General features: G+C 35.0%; 1 protein-coding gene across 3 annotated transcripts in view; it reads right to left on the bottom strand.

Annotated features, from left to right (window-relative positions):
* Positions 1-17785, bottom strand: part of JAKMIP2 (janus kinase and microtubule interacting protein 2) — a 219576-nt gene that overhangs the window by 43862 nt on the left and 157929 nt on the right. For all 3 annotated transcript variants that reach the window (XM_051978939.1, XM_051978937.1, XM_051978936.1), the window contains exons 8-12: positions 13306-13362; positions 12277-12396; positions 9718-9846; positions 5448-5531; positions 4701-4763 (exon numbers count right to left, since the gene is read on the bottom strand). In XM_051978939.1, the coding sequence (XP_051834899.1) occupies positions 4701-4763; positions 5448-5531; positions 9718-9846; positions 12277-12396; positions 13306-13362 (453 nt within the window). The remainder of the gene's footprint in view (positions 1-4700; positions 4764-5447; positions 5532-9717; positions 9847-12276; positions 12397-13305; positions 13363-17785) is intronic.

The following is a 17785-nucleotide window of genomic DNA, read 5'->3' as shown; positions in this document are numbered from 1 at the left end:
AGTATAATAAAAAAGAAGTGACATGGTTTACATTTTTCTTTATATAAAATATGAATGCTTTTGCTTGACATTTAGGGTCCTTTACAGTATGGTACATGAACAGCTCTTGATAGAGTGGGAGGATCACTATTCAAATTCTAGTTCTGCTAGTTATAACCTTTGTAACCTTGAGATTTAACCTCTTCAAGGCCCAGTTTCCTCATTTTCAAAATGAATGGATTGGCAAAATGACCATTTGCTTTCAATTCTAAATCTATGGTTTTGTGATCTTCTGGGCAAAATCTGATTGTGGCCAATGTCCTCAGACTTATTTCATATGATTTCCACCATGTACTCTTTAATTCCCACCAAAATGGCCTATTTGCTTTTCTAGGTACACAAATTCCTGCCTCAGAGGCTTCTCCTAGATCATATCTCCTTTCTACCTAAAAATCTCTCCCTCTTTACTTCTGTTCTTTGGAATCCCTCATTTAATTCCAGGATCTTTTTATGTTCTATCTTTTATATAAGGCCTTCCTTCAACCCCCATAGAAATTAATTTGTGTATACTATGTATTTGGTAATACCTTCATTGTATCCTTTAATAGAATATAAATTCCTTGAAGGCAAAAACTGTCTTTTTTCCCCCTTTATTTCCCTAGCTTCTTATACAGTCCTTTGAATATGATGGGACTTAATAAATACCACTTGAATTAACTATCTAGGGCCAAAATGTATGCATGAATGTGATTTTGTGGCCTGATGATTTTTGAAAATTAATTAGAAGGAAGCTTTATTTCATAAGCAAGAGGCTAACAAAATAAATTTAGTATTGAAATGGCATTCATTAGGCTCTTACTAATATCAGGCACCGAACTAAGTGCTTTACAAATATTGTCTCATAATCTTCACATCAATGCTTTCAAGAGGTAAGGGAATGTGTTGTAGTAGAAACAACTGTTGGTTTGGTAAGTAGATCACCTGGATTCAAATCTTGGCTCTGCTATTTATTATCTGTGTAATGTTAGGTTAACTCAACTTCTCTGGATGTTTGTTTCCTCATCTGTAAAATAAGGGGATTAATAAGTGGATGACACCTAAGACAGATACCTCCCATATTTATGTTTTTCCCATCTCTAGCAGAGTTACTCAGTGAGTTTAAGATGAAATGAAAGGGGAAGGCAGAAAAATGCCTACCTATCCATTACGTTAGAAACCACAGCTATAATGAATGAAGAATAGCAGTAGAGTTGCCTAGAAGTTCATAGAAGATAAAATCTAAGAAAGAATCTAGGAAAAATGTTCTTTGATGACTCTATATAAATATTCAAAATATGATTATAAGGAAAGGGAACTATTTTGCCTGCAATAAGCAAAAATGACTTGATAGGTTTAATGCTGAGATTTGGATAGGTTCATGACTGAAATATTATCTTGGAAAAGCATCTATCATTCAAAAGTGCAGGGTAAATAAAGGAGAAGTAGGAAAATGGAATAGCATTGTATGATAAAAAAATATAATCATATGAAGGAATCCAGGAATCAGAGAGGAAGAAGGATGATGGAGAGCATTTTAGTAAAGATCAGTGAAGGCAGAAATGGAAGTTATAGAGTTATGAAGATATATTACAAAACACTTGGACAGAAAGAAGAAATAAATTAAGAGTTCAGAAAATACTCCAGAACTTTGAAGATATATAGTGATGGAAGATACCAATTACTTAGATACCTGCTAGAACTCTCTCTGTCTCTCTCAGTCTAAGTCTCTGTCTCTCTGTCTGTCTTTGTCTCTGTATCTATCTCAATCTCTATTTTTCTGTCTCTGTCTATTTCTGTTTCTCTCAGTCTCTGTCTCTCTTGAGCAGTCAATATTTATTAAAATGTAAGTCCATATATTCCACTGGTATCCTTATAATGTCAAGACAAAGACACCTAATATGTTGTGTAGATTCTCTCCAAGAAAAATTTATGGGAGGACATGAACAAGAGACATACAAGAGGGGCAATCATGGATGGGTTGCAATCTGCATTATTAAAAGGAATAATCCATATAAATGAGATAAAAATATCAATGGAGTACTATGGTATTAAAATTAATTTATATTTACAAAGTATAACTGCTTGTTGTTGAAAGTAAATGGCATAGAGAAACCAATCTTTGATTAAAAATCTACTCTGGTTAATATGCCCCAATAGATCATCTACATGCCTATAATTGAATATTGGCTTTAATTATTTCCTGGCTTTAGGCCCAGTTTTTTTATTTGCCTGATTTGGTTTCCTGAATATATTGGGTTGATAATCTCTTGGATGAGAAATTATGAGTTCTACCTCTGCAGTATCTCTACATTTGTCCCTCTCAGTTTCCACAGTCATCATTCTAGTACAAATGCTAATTGCCAACTTCTTGAGATTATTGCAGAAGTCTCCTGACATAATAGTTCATCCTGCACCCATCTTCTCTACACCACTACTTCTCTAACACCAAGAATCACCTTTCATACTACTGTGATAAGACTGATCTTCCACATGCATTGATTTGGGCAGGTCATCCTTTCTGAAATTTTCATTGACTCCTTAATACATATTAAGTAAAGTTTAAACTCCTTTGCCTGCCATTTAAGGTCCCCTCCAATGAAAAGCCTTCCTAACTTTTCTACATCTATTTGATGGTCTAACTCAATTAGACTTACTCTCAGTCCCCTGAACACACTTTGCAATTTTCATTGTGTTTTTGTTTATATTATTTGCTATGCCTGAAGTACCCCAATCCTCCCCTTTAACAACTGAATTTTTATACATTCTCAATTTAAGTGTTACACTTTTATGGTGTGTTTCCTAATACTGGTTGGTAACCACACTTCTCTCTTGGACCTACAAAGTTTTTTGTTTTGCACTTGCTATGGTTTACTTTGAATATGTGATTTCCTCTTCTGGGACTGTAAGTCCAAATAGAGCAGTAGTTTTAGCACTTAGCAAGTATTCTTTAGTCAGTAAACTGTTGAAAAATCTTTATTGAATTGGATTAATCCTCTCCTTTCTTTTCCCCTCAGACTTCATAAAATTTTTTGTTTTATCTCATGTCATAAGGTCATAAGTAAAGATCATGAGTTCATAGGAACATATAAGTTCCTTGAAGGCAAGAACTGTCTTTTTCTCCCCTTAATTTCCCTAGTTCCTTGTACAGTTCCTTGCATATGGTGGGACTTAATAAATATCACTTGAATTAAATATCTAGGGCCAAAATATATGCATGAATATGATTTTATTGAATTGGATCAATCCTCTCCTTTCTTTTTCCCTCAAACATCATAAAAATTTTTGTTTCATCTCATGTCATAAAGTCATAAGTAAAGATCATGAGTTCATAGGAACATAAGAATCACAAATGTTTTATTTCATATCACATAGAAGTATGGCACAGTATATAGGGATCTGGCCTTTGGAGTCAGTAACATCTGAAGTTAAATAGGATTTCTGACATACTTTAGGCTGTAAATCATTTAATCTCTTACTGCTGGAAGCATCTTTCTAAAATTTCAAATTGCAAAGTGAGTGCAGGTCCACAGTGATAGGACCTTTTTCAGGAGGAGCTCTTTATATTGATTAAGTCACAGTTACAGTTAAAAAGACAGATCCTATTAGACTCTGAGCTCCAAGAGGGCAGGAACTACATCCTGGCTTTATTTCATCTTTCCTTAAACTCCTAGAATAACATGATGGATTTGGAAAACAAATTTCTTGAACTGAATTGATACTTCATAGTATCATAACATTTTTAGAGATGAAGGAGTCCTTAGTGGTCGATTAATCTAGCCCATTCTATTGCACAAATAAGGAATCTGGGAAGCAGGGTGGCATGGTGATTTGGTTATAAATAGTAGAACCAAACTAATGACTCTATGCACAGTTATTCTTTCCACTCTCCCATATTAAACCCTAGCAAAATGTCCCCTGTTTGTGATTATTACCAGAGAAAGACTTGGCTAATAGTGGCTGATAATTAGAACCCAGTTTTCCCATTGTCATGTAATCAGTTATCTTTTTTTTTTTTTTTTGCTTCAACATACTCATAATGGTCATTACTATTAGCAGAATCAACTTTGAATACAAACGATTGTAGAATAGCCTGACTTGTATTCATGAGACACTGAACAATCTACAGAGAAAGTTTTTCTTTCTTTCTTTCTTTCTTTCTTTCTTTCTTTCTTTCTTTCTTTCTTTCTTTCTTTCTTTCTTTCTTTCTTTCTTTCTTTCTTTCTTTTTCTTTTCTTTCTTTCTTTTCTTTTTCTTCCTTCTTTTGTTCCTTCCTTCCTTTTTTCTTTCCTTCCTTCCATCCTTTTTTGTCTCCTTCCTTTCTCTCTGTCTCTCTGACATTCTGTTTATCTGTCTGTCTGTCTCTATTTCTATCTCTCTTTGTCTTTTTCTGTCTCTACAAAAACACACACAAAGAGCTATCAAAGTCCATGAGTTTTGGGGATCACATCTCTTCTAAAATAATCTGCACCATGCCCAGCAGAGAGCCATGCACACAACAATAATTAATTAATGGTCATGATGATGAAGGGGATGAGGATGGGTAAGTAGCCAGTAGACTAGCACTGGTACAGCCTCCCACTTCCCCAAGGCCCCATGTGCCACTCCTGAGAATACCCTCTGCTGCTCCTGGATCCCTCATCACTTCCTTGTCTGCCCCCTCTAGGAAGGTGCACCCCACATACCTTTTCTAAAAGCTCCTGGTTTCTCTTAATGAAAAGTTGTTTATCTTCTACCCAGTGTGAATCCTGTTTGACAAAGAATAGTGTGCAGTCAGCATTTCAAAGAGCAGCCCTGAAGATCACTGAAGCCAAACCCCTTTGTGAGCCAGCCCCTTAACCAGCTGTCTTTTCTTAACTGGATCCTTTGCCTGCCAAAACTAAAGAATGGCTGACATCCCCCACCTCCATCCAGACACATAATGTAGAAATTGGGGCTCTGCTTAATAGGGATTTTCTAAAGTCCCCGCTAGAGCTTTTCTTAATCAGTCTATAGAATCCAGGACCAGCCTTTGGGGGACTCAGAGATGATCACAGAGGAAAGATGTGAAAAGGGTTCATTCCGTTAGGACAGATGTGTACAGGCTAAGGACATGGGAATGGAAAACATTGCAATGCAAAGCTATAGATGCAGCAGGTTCATAAGGAGCACAGTGAGGCCCTGGTCTAGCTTCTTAGCAGGTCACTGCAATGCTAGTATGTCTGTCAGGATTTTGGTCATCATCGCTCTTGTATGGCCTCATCCACTTCTGGGACCCAAACCACTGACTATTCACAGGGAAGTGAGCAATCCAATACAGTGTAAGAAATTGGGTTCAGCCAAACAGACTTTGGGTGTGGAGAATCATGCATAAATCAGTGATTTGACAAGAAGAAAATTAGATGGAATAGTTTGAGATTGAAGGGGAAAAGTTCAATTAACTGATTACTTACCTGTCCCTTCTGAGCCAAAGTTGCCTCCAGGTCTTCAATTTTGGCTTTATACCTGAGCACTTCTGCTTGTAACTGCTCCTGGGCCTAATGGAATCAAAATTCCAGAACTTAATAAATAAAATGAATAGCCAGTCACATGTTCCTATGATCCTAAACCTCCCTTGGTTTTAAAAGTCAACTAAACCAGACTAAACCAGAAACAGCTGCAACTCAATTTGCTTTTGGAAAAAAAAGAATAATCTTTGTAAAACTACCACTTTCATCATGTTTTCAGCTTCTCTCTGATGCCCACAGGAGGAAGCTGGAAGTCCTTAGCTGAGCACTTAATATCTTCAGTGGTCTTTTTGATTTCTTTCTTATTATTCTTCTGAACTTCAAATGATGTGAATCTACTCCAATCCATCTTCTACCTAGCTGCCAAAGCACTTTTTCTAACTATTGATCATGTTACCCTATTACTCCAGGATCAAATATAAAACCCTCTGTTTAACATTTGAAATCATTCACAACTTAAGGCTACCCACATTTCTTGTCTTTTTACACTTTATTTCTCTTTCTGCGCGCTAGAATCCAACTTCCCCACACATGGCATTGTGGCCCCATCACTTTTTCATTGTTATTTATGTTGCCTTTTCCATTGATATGAGTTTCTTGGAGGTTGAGGCCATCCTTTTTCCTTTATTTATATCTCCCAGGCTTAGAACAGTGCCTGGCACATTTCTCTAAACTAAATGACCTCAGAAATCCAAATCTGTGTTCTGCTGATTTTCTGATTTTATTGCAGTTTTCTACTACTCACTAACCAGCACAAATTCTTTACTCCAACTAGATCAATTTGTTCATTGTTTGAACAGTTAGTGTACATTCTTTCCTCTGTGTTTTTTGCTCATACTGTTCCCTACACCCACTATGCCCTTGTCTCTTCTCTTTACTTATATGAATCTCTCATATCCTTCACGATTTTCTCCATGAAGTATTCCTTTGTCCATTCAGAACAAACTTTTCTCTGAATTCACATACTTGAGAGGCACTTGTGGCAGTAGAAAAACAGGCAAGGTAGTGTTAGGAGATCTGGATTCAAATCTTACCTCTGACACCAACTAATTTTGTAAATGAGTAAGAGTAAATCACTTTAGCTTTCTATTTCTCAATTTTCTTATCTACAAAGTGGAAGAGATATTATTTTTACTACCTGCTTTACAGGCTCATTATGGGCAAAGGGCTTTTACTGACTACATAATAGTAAATTATTAAGTGGATTTTGAAGTATATATAAAGCCTTAGAGATCAACTACAAGAGATTTTGAATTTGACCATTCCAAGAACACTTAAAACCACATTAAAATATAATTGGAAAATATTTAACATATAAAATAAAAACACAGTACAATACAGATAATGTTAATTTGTGGTTTTCTAAGTCAATGTACAACACATAAGGTTTACCGTTCCTGAAGACTATTTTACTAAGAAAATGAAGCCCATCGAGGTGAATTGGCCAGTGCTTATTCTTTTATATCAGAGAAGCCAAATGCAGCAAGAAAAATTCACAAATGTGGCCCCATCAATTGTAAAATGTAATTAAGTAATATTTAACAAAATTTATAAAAACACAATAAAACCTATGTAATATTACATTTCCCAAAACCAAACTAAAACCAAGTCAACAGCCAAGGGCCGCTAGGTGGCGTCATAATGCACAAGAGCACCCAGTCTGTAAATCAGGAAAGCTTTTTTTCCCGTGTTTAATCAAATCGGCCTCAGATACTTACTAGCTGTGTGACCCTGGGCAGGTAATTGTTTGCCTCAGTTTCCTCACCTGTAAAATAAGCTGGAGAAGGAAATGGCAAACCACTCCAATATCTTTGGAAGAAGATCCGAAATAGGATTATGAAGAGAAGGGTTATGACTGAAATGACTGAACAATACTATGCAGCCTGCATCTGTTGAATTTGAAATCATTGTCTTAAATCATTATTTTTTTTTCATATGTAATCATGGAAGTGGGAGGGATTTTAAATATTATTTCATTTTTATTTTGTCAATTTGGAAGCTCAGACTTGGAGAACAGAAGAGATTGGAAGATCATCCCTATTGCATTTACAACTTGTATCATTAATTTGCAATTTGGTATTATTTTTCTCATATCTTGATATTATCTCTTTAATTAGACTCTAAGCTCCTTGAGAATCTTATGCTTCTTAGTATGTCCTATAGCATCGAGCTGAATTATTGAAACAAATGAATGGATCTGAGACTCAAGTGGGTTAAATAATCTTGTTTCATTACATTATGTTACACCTCAGTAAGTTTTTAACTCTTTACCAATTCTGTTCTGACTATTGACTTCCCTGGCTTCCTTTAAGTCTGAACTAAACACTTTGCCTTCCACAGGAAGTCTTAACTCTTAATTTTTTCTTTCTTTTAATTATTTCCTACTTATCCTGTGTATAAATTGCATTGTTTCTTCCATTAGATTGTAAGTTACATAAGGGTAGGGACTATCTTTTTGTATCCCTAATGCTTAAAACAGTGCCTGGCATGTAGTAGGTGCTTATTAAGTATTTATTAATTGATTAATTGACAATGGAAACCAGATGAGAGCGTTTATTAATAAGTGCAAACACATAACCACCATTGGAAAAGTAACTAAAAGCATATACTTAATAACAATTGACTCATGTTACCTTTTTTATAGCTATCCATACAACAGACATACAGATATACATTTAAAAATAGATTATAAATTCCTTTAGCCTACTTTTATAGTGTTGTGGTCAAAGGAATAGGGAAAAATATGAAATCCTAGATTTGAATTTAAAAAATATGTTTTCGGCATAGTGTAGGTAGTGGTTAAATAATAGTTTGTGTAAAAAAAAATCTGGAGATTTTAAGGAACCACAAGCTTAAAATGAGTTGACAATGGACAATGCTTGGTCCCAAAGCTTATAAGGTCATAGGCTACAATAATAACATCCACAGTATGGAGCATATTTGTTCTATTTTCTCTGACCTGATCAGATTACTCCTGAGTTTTTGTGTTCCCTTCTAGATACTACATTTTAAGGATGCTGGCAAACTGGAGTTTATCAAAAGTAGAATGATAGAGATAGAAGGCATAGAAATTAGACTACCCAAAGATCACTTGAATACATCAGGAGTTCATCAGACAAGAAGAGGGAAGATTGGCAGAACATGATTAATATCTTTAATTAAATCTATCTATAGGGTTATTGTATAGATAAGATATCAGAATTATTTTGCCTGTCCCCAAAAGGCAGAACTTAGAACAACATGAAAAGTTCCAAAAGGTAAGTTTTGACTCAATACAGGGAGAAAGTCACTAACAATCTGAGTTGACCAAATATAAAATGGGCTGCCTTTTAGGTAGTAAGCTCTCCATTACTATATGTCTTTCAGACTCTAGCTATGTGACCCTGGGCAAGCTATTTTACTTGTCTGCCTCAGTTTCCTTAAATAGAAAATGGGAACAACAATAACAATAGCTCCTGCCTTACAAGGTTGTTGTAAGGATTAACTGAGATATTTGTAAAGTATTTAGCATAGACCCCTGGTACATAGTAGGCACTTAAATGCTTGTTTCCTGCCCTTACCTTCTCTCACCTTTGTAGAATGATGATCACTTAATGGGCATATTGTGGAGAGTGTTAGAGATTGGAATTGATTTTCCATCTCTAAAGTTGCTTTCAATTCTGACCTTCTATGAAGGCTTAAAATATACACTTAGAACACTGATAAAACTACTATATATATACTCTAGCCAAATACAACTACTAAAACATGTGTATTAATACAACAGAAAACACATGGTTTTTAAAAAAATGATATTGTTTAAACCATTATGGTTACACAAAATCTGACTGTGGGCTCCTCTCTTATTTGTAAAGTAATTGAAGTTTATCCAAGGATAAGAACTGATGAAACCTTTACCGTTGACTGGCTAAAGGCTTTTAACGAAGAAAGGCAGACACACATTTAGCTTTGTATAATTAGGAGAATATACATTTTCTATCAAAGCAAGCATTGAAATGTTTCTTGAAAAGAATAAAGTTTCTTATGACGTATTCCTCTCTCTGTCTCTCTGTCTCGTTCTCTCTCTCTCAGACACATACACTCATGCACACTCGTACACCCCTCAGAGAAGCATAGTATATGAGGAAGGCCTCTTGCTTCTGTTTTCCTCTCATGGTGATTCTACGTTACTCCTGGACTACGCCAGCTCAAAGCCCTCTCTCCAAACAACACTAACCTTGGCTTCTCTTTCAGCATCTATGATCCCTCCTGTCTGCTCCTGCAGAAGGGCGTATGCTCTCTGGAGAGCCTGATATTCTTTCGTTAACTGGCGAAACCGCAGCTCAGATTCTTCAGCTGCCAAACTCTTTAGATGAACAAAGAAACCAAGGGATTAATGCCAGATGCAGTATACAGTTCAATCAATTGTGGACTGAGAGGGATGTTGAAAGGGGACACTGCAGCAGTTAAAAAAAAAAAAGATTTAATTCCACACAGCATCTTGTATACACGGACAATGAATGTCTTGACTAGATTTTATGTAATGGTAAACTTTGGCCTCTTGGAAATTTTTCTTTTTTAAGAAAAGAAACATTTCATCATTTGTTATTTTTTTTTTGTTACAACTACATAAAAATAATTACATATATAGCTACATATAATTTCTTGTTATATGGTTATAATTTTATTACATCATACTTTAGCAATTCTAAAAGTTAGGCTTCCTCATGTATGAATTAAAAGGCATTGTAGTAGTAGATGCAGAATTAAATTTGAAACCAAGGAAGATCTGAGTTCAAGTCCCATGTCTAACTCATACTGACTGTGGGACACTGAAATCACTTAACCTCTTGGTGCCACAGAAAAGTCTTTAAGGCTGTGAGTTACAAAAAAGATGCCAGTCTACATTGGTAGATGGAGTTTCTTCACTCTAGGTGGTGAAATGGGTAGAGTACCAGGCCTAGAGCCAGAAAGACCAGTATTCAAATTCAGCTTCAGACACTTACTAGCTGTAAGTAACATTGGACAAGTTACTTAACCCTGTTTGCCTCAGTTTCCTTATCTGTAAAATAAGCTGAACAAGGAAATGGAAAACCACTCCAGTATCTTTGTCAAGAAAATCCTAAGTGGGTTCACAAAGACTTGGTCATGACTGAAAAACCATAAAATTTCCTACATTAACAATAATACAGGTCTAGTCCCTATCCTCCACATTAAAAGTCAGGGCTTCTCATTTTCATTTCCTTTAAGATCATTATTCAGAAGGTGGGTAAAACCACTAATTTCAGCATTTCACTTATACTATCAGACTTATTTCCTCTGCCTAGCATAATGTCCAGTGGATAGTAAATACTTCATAAATACTTGTGATAGATTTTTAAAAAATGGTGCTAAAAGCTATGATCTCACCAATTTGTCAACTAATCATTAGAAGAAACTGACAGAATAAATCTAAGAGAATTGGGAGAATTTTTTATGTCAGGAAATGAATCTAAGAGAGGACTGAAATTTTCTCTGTGATTTATGGTCATAAAGTGTTTTCTAGAACACCAAGAGGTAAATGACTTTTTCAGGGTCATATGACCAATATGTGCCAGAGGTAGGACTGAACCTGGGAACTTCAGAAATATTTTGTTCTCCTTAATTCACATTAAACAAAATAATTAGAGCTCTGATTTTATTGGTATGGTCAATTAAACAAAACTGGAAAGTTTTAAAATACGATCTGTCCCCAGAAAACTAGCCTAGCAAATCTCAGGTTCAATGCAATTCAATTCAGTTCAATTCAATTTAATCCAAAAAGGATTTCTTAAGACCAGCAATTAGATGATTAGCATTTTTCTTGGCTACAATGACTTCTGATTAGGGATACTATTTGCACTGGTAGAAGGAGTGCCCACACTGATAACATGGTAGAGATTTTCATGCATTAGAATAGTTGTAGACTGCTAGAATTGACAATAGATACAACAAATCTTTTAAACAATCACATTGTTACTATCTGTGCTGATAAAGAGAATACTTTACAAATATAAGACAATGTAGTTTAGCATATAATCTTCATGATCTGATTTGGCTAAAGAAATGGTCATCTAGAGATCAACCCTCTGGTGATGATGTACTTCAAAGTGAGCTAGGGTGATCCTTAGACAACAAGCATTAAGTTTATTGGAAAGTCTGGATTCCTGGATTTTCCAGATTAGTAGCACCTCCTAGAACTTATGGCCTATTTTTCAGAAATTAATATCACCTATACACCAGAATGAGCATCAGAGAAATATTTTAGTGAAGGACAGTTTATAATACTTAGCATAACAGAAAAAATGCCATTGTGTGAAGATCCATTTTGAAAAAAAAGCAGGACCTCTATTCATTTTCTTCTTGATATTCATCTGCCATTTCCTTCCTCCTCTCTATATGCTACTAATGGACAATATCTATTCTCAAAGAAATCCCCACTAGCCTGACCTTCATTTGCCTTCTCTCAGAGCTGGTTATTTATTTATTTTTTTTTGATGATGTGTAGAGGAGATAACTATCTTCTCATGAAAGCAAAGTTTTTGGATGACTGAGTTGAAGTCAAAGAGGTAAAACTTTGCCTCAACTCCAAGAAAGGACTTTTTATGGAGTTAGCAAAAGGTTAGAAAATCAATTGTTGGCTACTCACATGTATGTTAGTCAATACTGCAAAGTATTGCAAAGAAATTATAATAGATAAGAAGTGTAATTTTGGGGAGCAGGGCTTGAAAAGGAAATTAAAGGTGACAATTTCTTTAAAATGACAGAAAAGGCTTACCTCATCTAAGTCATCATCTGGAGTGGCTGGTGTTCTGTCTGTCCTAAAGGAGGCCATGGATGATGTTTCTGAATCCATAGAGTCATCATCATATCCAATAAATGGGTCCAAAATAGGCCTCTAAAAGAGGAAACAAAACAGAAATTTGCCTACATGATTTGTGGAAATTCAGTTTGACTATGGAGATAATGATAATGATAATAGCAACAACAACAATTACTATTTTCTCAAATACCAAAACCTGGCATGAATAAATGAACACAGCAAATATGAAAAAATCATTGTCAATGTCCAGAAATCTCTTAGTGGAATAGAGATATGAGAACAGAATTGGAACACAGTTCATCTCCCTAAGAGAACTATTGACTGGATTGTTTACCTTATAGAATCACTGGTGGGCTCACAGTGGACAGTTTAATAAGGTTCAAAAATTAAGTGTTTCATGCACTAATGATGCCAGTTCAAAGCCTCTGAGATTCCAGATGATCAATGGAAGGGGAACGATCTCTGGACCTTTGGAATCTCTGAATTTTGGAGACTTAAAAGCAGTCACATAATATATGAAAATTGTTATAGGATGCTAATAGATCCCCCCCAAACATCTATTTCTATTATAGGAGCTTTTAATAAAAAAAATCAGAATCAAAAAATAGAGCTAGAAGCATCTTAAAAACCTTCTACTTTGTCCCATTTGTTTTTACAAAAGGGAGAAACTATAGGCAAAGGAAGGGGAAGTAATTTATGCAAGGCCTATAAATGGCTAATAATACCTCAGTCTCAAAATGCCTCTCAAAATTAAGAAGACAGAATGAATATCAATTAAAGCAAATGCATTAATGAAAACATACTTTTGTTCAACATTTCTGAGAAATGTGAAGAGGAGAGTTTACCTCTTCTTCCCCCCCTAATGCAGTGCTACAGTCTAGTTCTACATCTGGCTTATCATATTGTTGCAGGACAATTCCCTAGCAAGCCTAGTTCCACAGCAGCACATGCCAAATACATAATAAACCTACTTTTCATTTTTACCTTAATTGGTTTGGAACTTCTCTTATGTTTTCTGCGACGGATAAGCTTTTCCCGGTCCTGGAAAATAAGATTAAGGAGTTTGTCAGACCCATTTGGTACAAGTTGTCATATTGCTGTATTATGAAGAAAGCTTTATTGTTCCTCTAGCAAATTAAAAGCCTTTCTTTATGATAGTCCCTAATATTCTTTGCAGTCATGTTAGAACACTCTCCTACCTTGATGAATTTTCATACATTTCAAGCCACAGAAAAAATATTCTGGCAGTAGGGATATATTTTTTGCAAGAAAAACTTATTCTGGGCTTACGTCCATTTCAATTGCTTTATTTGTGAAATGATTGAATTGAACTTAAATGACCCCCAAAGTCTCTTTGTTGTTCTTGAATCACTTCAGTTGTGTCTAACTCTTTGTGACTGAATTTGGGGTTCTCTTGGAAAAGATACTGGAGTGGTTTGATATTTTCTTTTCCAACTCATTTTACAGATGAGGAAACTGAGGCAAAATGGTTAAGTGATTTGCCAAGGGTCACATAGCTAGCAAGTGTCTGTGGTCAAATTTGAACTTAGGTCCTATTGCCTTTAAGCCCAATGTTCTAACCATTGTGCCACCTAGCTACCACAGAGTCTCTTTAGCCTGATATTCTGTGTGTTTGGGTCCTTTGCAGCTCAGACAATTAATATATTATGTTCTAAAGTCTCATCTATCTTTGACATTCCATATGTTCTAAGGACTCTCCCATGGCTAACATTCCATGGTTTTTTTCCCCTTCTTCTAAAGTTCATTCCAGCTGTTTTATGTTCTAAGACTTCTGAAATTCTGTGAATTTATTACGATAGTAGTGAGAGAGAGAGAAGCTAAAGGCTTCTCTAAGAACTCTTGCTCTTGAAATAATTTCTTTCCTCTTCTCTGCATTTTATTCTTCATTTGATCTCCTTGCTCTAAATCCCAACAGTCTCATTCTATGTACCTCTTAATTCTGAGGGACAAAAAATATGAATAGGTTAGAACATGCCATTTTACCTTATTTGTGTTTTGCATTTCAAAGGTAATTGTGTATGGAGAACCTCAAGAGTATTTCATTACAGAATGATTAATGATAGGTCGATTTATATTAGCATTTTTGCTATTATATGCACTCACATACACTGGGTTCAGCATTCCCGTCCACATCTCCTGTATCTAGCTTGGGCACTGTTATGGGCCAGAATTTATTTTATTTTATTTTATTTTATAATAACTTTTTATTGACAGAACACATGCCAATAATTTTTTTTTTACAACATTATCCCTTGCACTCGCTTCTGTTCCGATTTTTCCCCTCCCTCCCTCCACCCCCTCCCCTAGATGGCAAGCAGTCCTATATATGTTAAATATGTTGCAGTATATCCTAGATACAATATATGTTTGCAGAACCGAACAGTTCTCTTGTTGCACAGGGAGAATTGGATTCAGAAGGTAAAAATAACCCAGAAAGAAAAATAAAAATGCAAGCAGTTTGCATTCATTTCCCAGTGTTCTTTCTTTGGGTGTAGCTGCTTCTGTTCATCATTTATCAATTGAAACTGAATTAGGTCTCTTTGTCAAAGAAATCCACTTCCATCAGAATACATCCTCATACAGTATTGTTGTTGAAGTGTATAATGATCTCCTGGTTCTGCTCATTTCACTTAGCATCAGTTCATGTAAGTCTCTCCAAACCTCTCTGTATTCATCCTGCTGGTCATTTCTTACAGAACAATAATATTCCATAACATTCATATACCACAATTTACCCAGCCATTCTCCAATTGATGGGCATCCATTCAATTTCCAGTTTCTAGCCACTACAAACAGGGCTGCCACAAACATTTTGGCACATACAGGTCCCTTTCCTTTCTTTAGTATTTCTTTGGGATATAAGCCCAGAAGTAACACTGCTGGATCAAAGGGTATGCACAGTTTGATAACTTTTTGGGCATAATTCCAGATTTTTCTCCAGAATGGTTGGATTCATTCACAACTCCACCAACAATGCATCAGTGTCCCAGTTTTCCCATATCCCCTCCAACATTCATCATTATTTTTTCCTGTCATCTTAGCCAATCTGACAGGTGTGTAGTGGTATCTCAGAGTTGTCTTAATTTGCATTTCTCTGATCAATAGTGATTTGGAACACTCTTTCATATGAGTGGTGATAGTTTCAATTTCATCATCAGAAAATTGTCTGTTCATATCCTTTGACCATTTATCAATTGGAGAATGCCTTGATTTCTTATAAATTTGAGTCAATTCTCTATATATTTTGGAAATGAGGCTTTATCAGAACCTTTAACTGTGAAGATGTTTTCCCAGTTTGTTGCTTCCCTTCTAATCTTGTTTGCATTAGTTTTGTTTGTACAAAGGCTTTTTAATTTGATATAATCAAAATTTTCTATTTTGTGATCAGTAATGGTCTCTAGTTCATCTTTGGTCACAAATTTCTTTCTCCTCCACTAAGTCTGAGAGATAAACTATCCTATATTCCTCTAATTTATTTATAATCTCTTTCTTTATTCCTAGATCATGGACCCATTTTGATCTTATCTTGGTATACAGTGTTAAGTGTGGGTCCATGCCTAATTTCTGCCATTCTAATTTCCAGTTATCCCCGCAGTTTTTATCAAATAATGAATTCTTATCCCAAAAGTTAGGATCTTTGGGTTTGTCAAACACTAGATTGCTATAGTTGACTATTCTGTCTTGTGAATCTAACCTTTTCCACTGATCAACTAATATATTTCTTAGCCAATACCAAATGGTTTTGGTGACTGCTGCTTTATAATATAATTTTAGATCAGGTACAGCTAGGCCACCTTCATTTGATTTTTTTTCCCATTAATTCCCTTGAGATTCTCGACTTTTTATTGTTCCATATGAATTTTGTTGTTATTTCTTCTAGATCATTAAAATATTTTCTTGGGAGTCTGATTGGTATAGCACTAAATAAATAGATTAGTTTAGGGAGTATTGTCATCTTTATTATATTCGCTCAGCCTATCCAAGAGCACTTAATATTTTTCCAATTATTTAAGTCTGACTTTATTTGTGTGGAAAGTTTTTTGTAATTTTGCTCATATAATTCCTGACTTTCCTTTGGTAGATAAATTCCCAAATATTTTATGCTGTCAACAGTTATTTTGAATGGAATTTCTCTTTGTATTTCTTGCTGTTGTATTTTGTTGGTGATGTATAAAAATGCTGAGGATTTATGGGGATTTATTTTGTATCCTGCTACTTTGCTAAAGTTATTAATTATTTCTAATAGCTGTTTAGTAGAATCTCTGGGGTTCTCTAGGTATACCATCATATCATGTGCAAAGAGTGATAGTTTCGTTTCCTCATTGCCTACTCTAATTCCTTTAATTTCTTGCTCAACTCTTATTGCAGAGGCTAATGTTTCTAATACAATGGTGATAGTGGGCAACCTTGCTTCATTCCAGATCTTACTGGGAAAGGTTCCAGTTTTTCCCCATTGCATATGATGCTTACTGACGGTTTTAAATATATGCTCCTGATTATTTTAAGGAAAAGTCCATTTATTCCTATGCTCTCAAGTGTTTTTTATTAGGAATGGATATTAGATTTTATCAAATGCTTTTTCTGCATCTTTTGAGATGATCATATGGTTTTTGTTTGGTTGGTTATTGATATAGTTGATTATGCTAATAGTTTTCCTAATATTGAACCAGCCCTGCATTCCTGGTATAAATCCTACTTGGTCATAGTGTATTGTCTTGGGGATGATTTTCTGTAATCTTTTTGCTAATATTTTATTTAAGATTTTAGCATCAATATTCATTTGGGAGATTGGTCTATAATTTTCTTTCTCTGTTTTCAACCTACCTGGTTTAGGTATCAGTACCATGTCTGTGTCGTAAAAGGAGTTTAGTAGGACTCCTTCAATCCCTATTTTTTCAAATAGTTTATTTAGCAATGGAGTTAATTGTTCTTTAAATGTTTGGTAGAATTCACATGTAAATCCATCTGGTCCAGGGGATTTTTTTCTTAGGAAGTTGGTTAATAGCTTGTTCTATTTCTTTTTCTGAGATGGGACTGTTTAGGATATTTACTTCTTTCTCTGTTAGTTTGGGCAAGCTATATTTTTGGAAGTATTCTTCTATTTCATTTAAGTTGTCGAATTTATTGGTAAAAAGTTGGGCAAAGTAACTCCTAATTATTGCTCTAATTTCCTCTTCATTAGTGGCGAGTTCTCCCTTTTCATTTTTAAGACTAACAATTTGATTTTCCTCTTTCCTTTTTTAAATCAGATTTACTAAGGGTTTGTCTATTTTGTTGGTTTTTTCATAGAACCAACTCTTAGTTTTATTAATTAATTCAATAATTTTTTTTTTACTTTCAATTTTATTGATCTCTCCTTTTATTTTTAGAATTTCAAGTTTAGTGTTTGGCTGGGGATTTTTAATTTGTTCCTTTTCTAGCATTTTTAGTTGCAAGTCCAATT

Source organism: Antechinus flavipes, chromosome 2 (genome assembly GCF_016432865.1).
Source record: "Antechinus flavipes isolate AdamAnt ecotype Samford, QLD, Australia chromosome 2, AdamAnt_v2, whole genome shotgun sequence".
Classification (NCBI taxonomy): domain Eukaryota; kingdom Metazoa; phylum Chordata; class Mammalia; order Dasyuromorphia; family Dasyuridae; genus Antechinus; species Antechinus flavipes.
The sequence above is the reverse complement of the archived record's forward strand: the minus strand, read 5'-3'. Positions and strand labels throughout refer to the sequence as shown.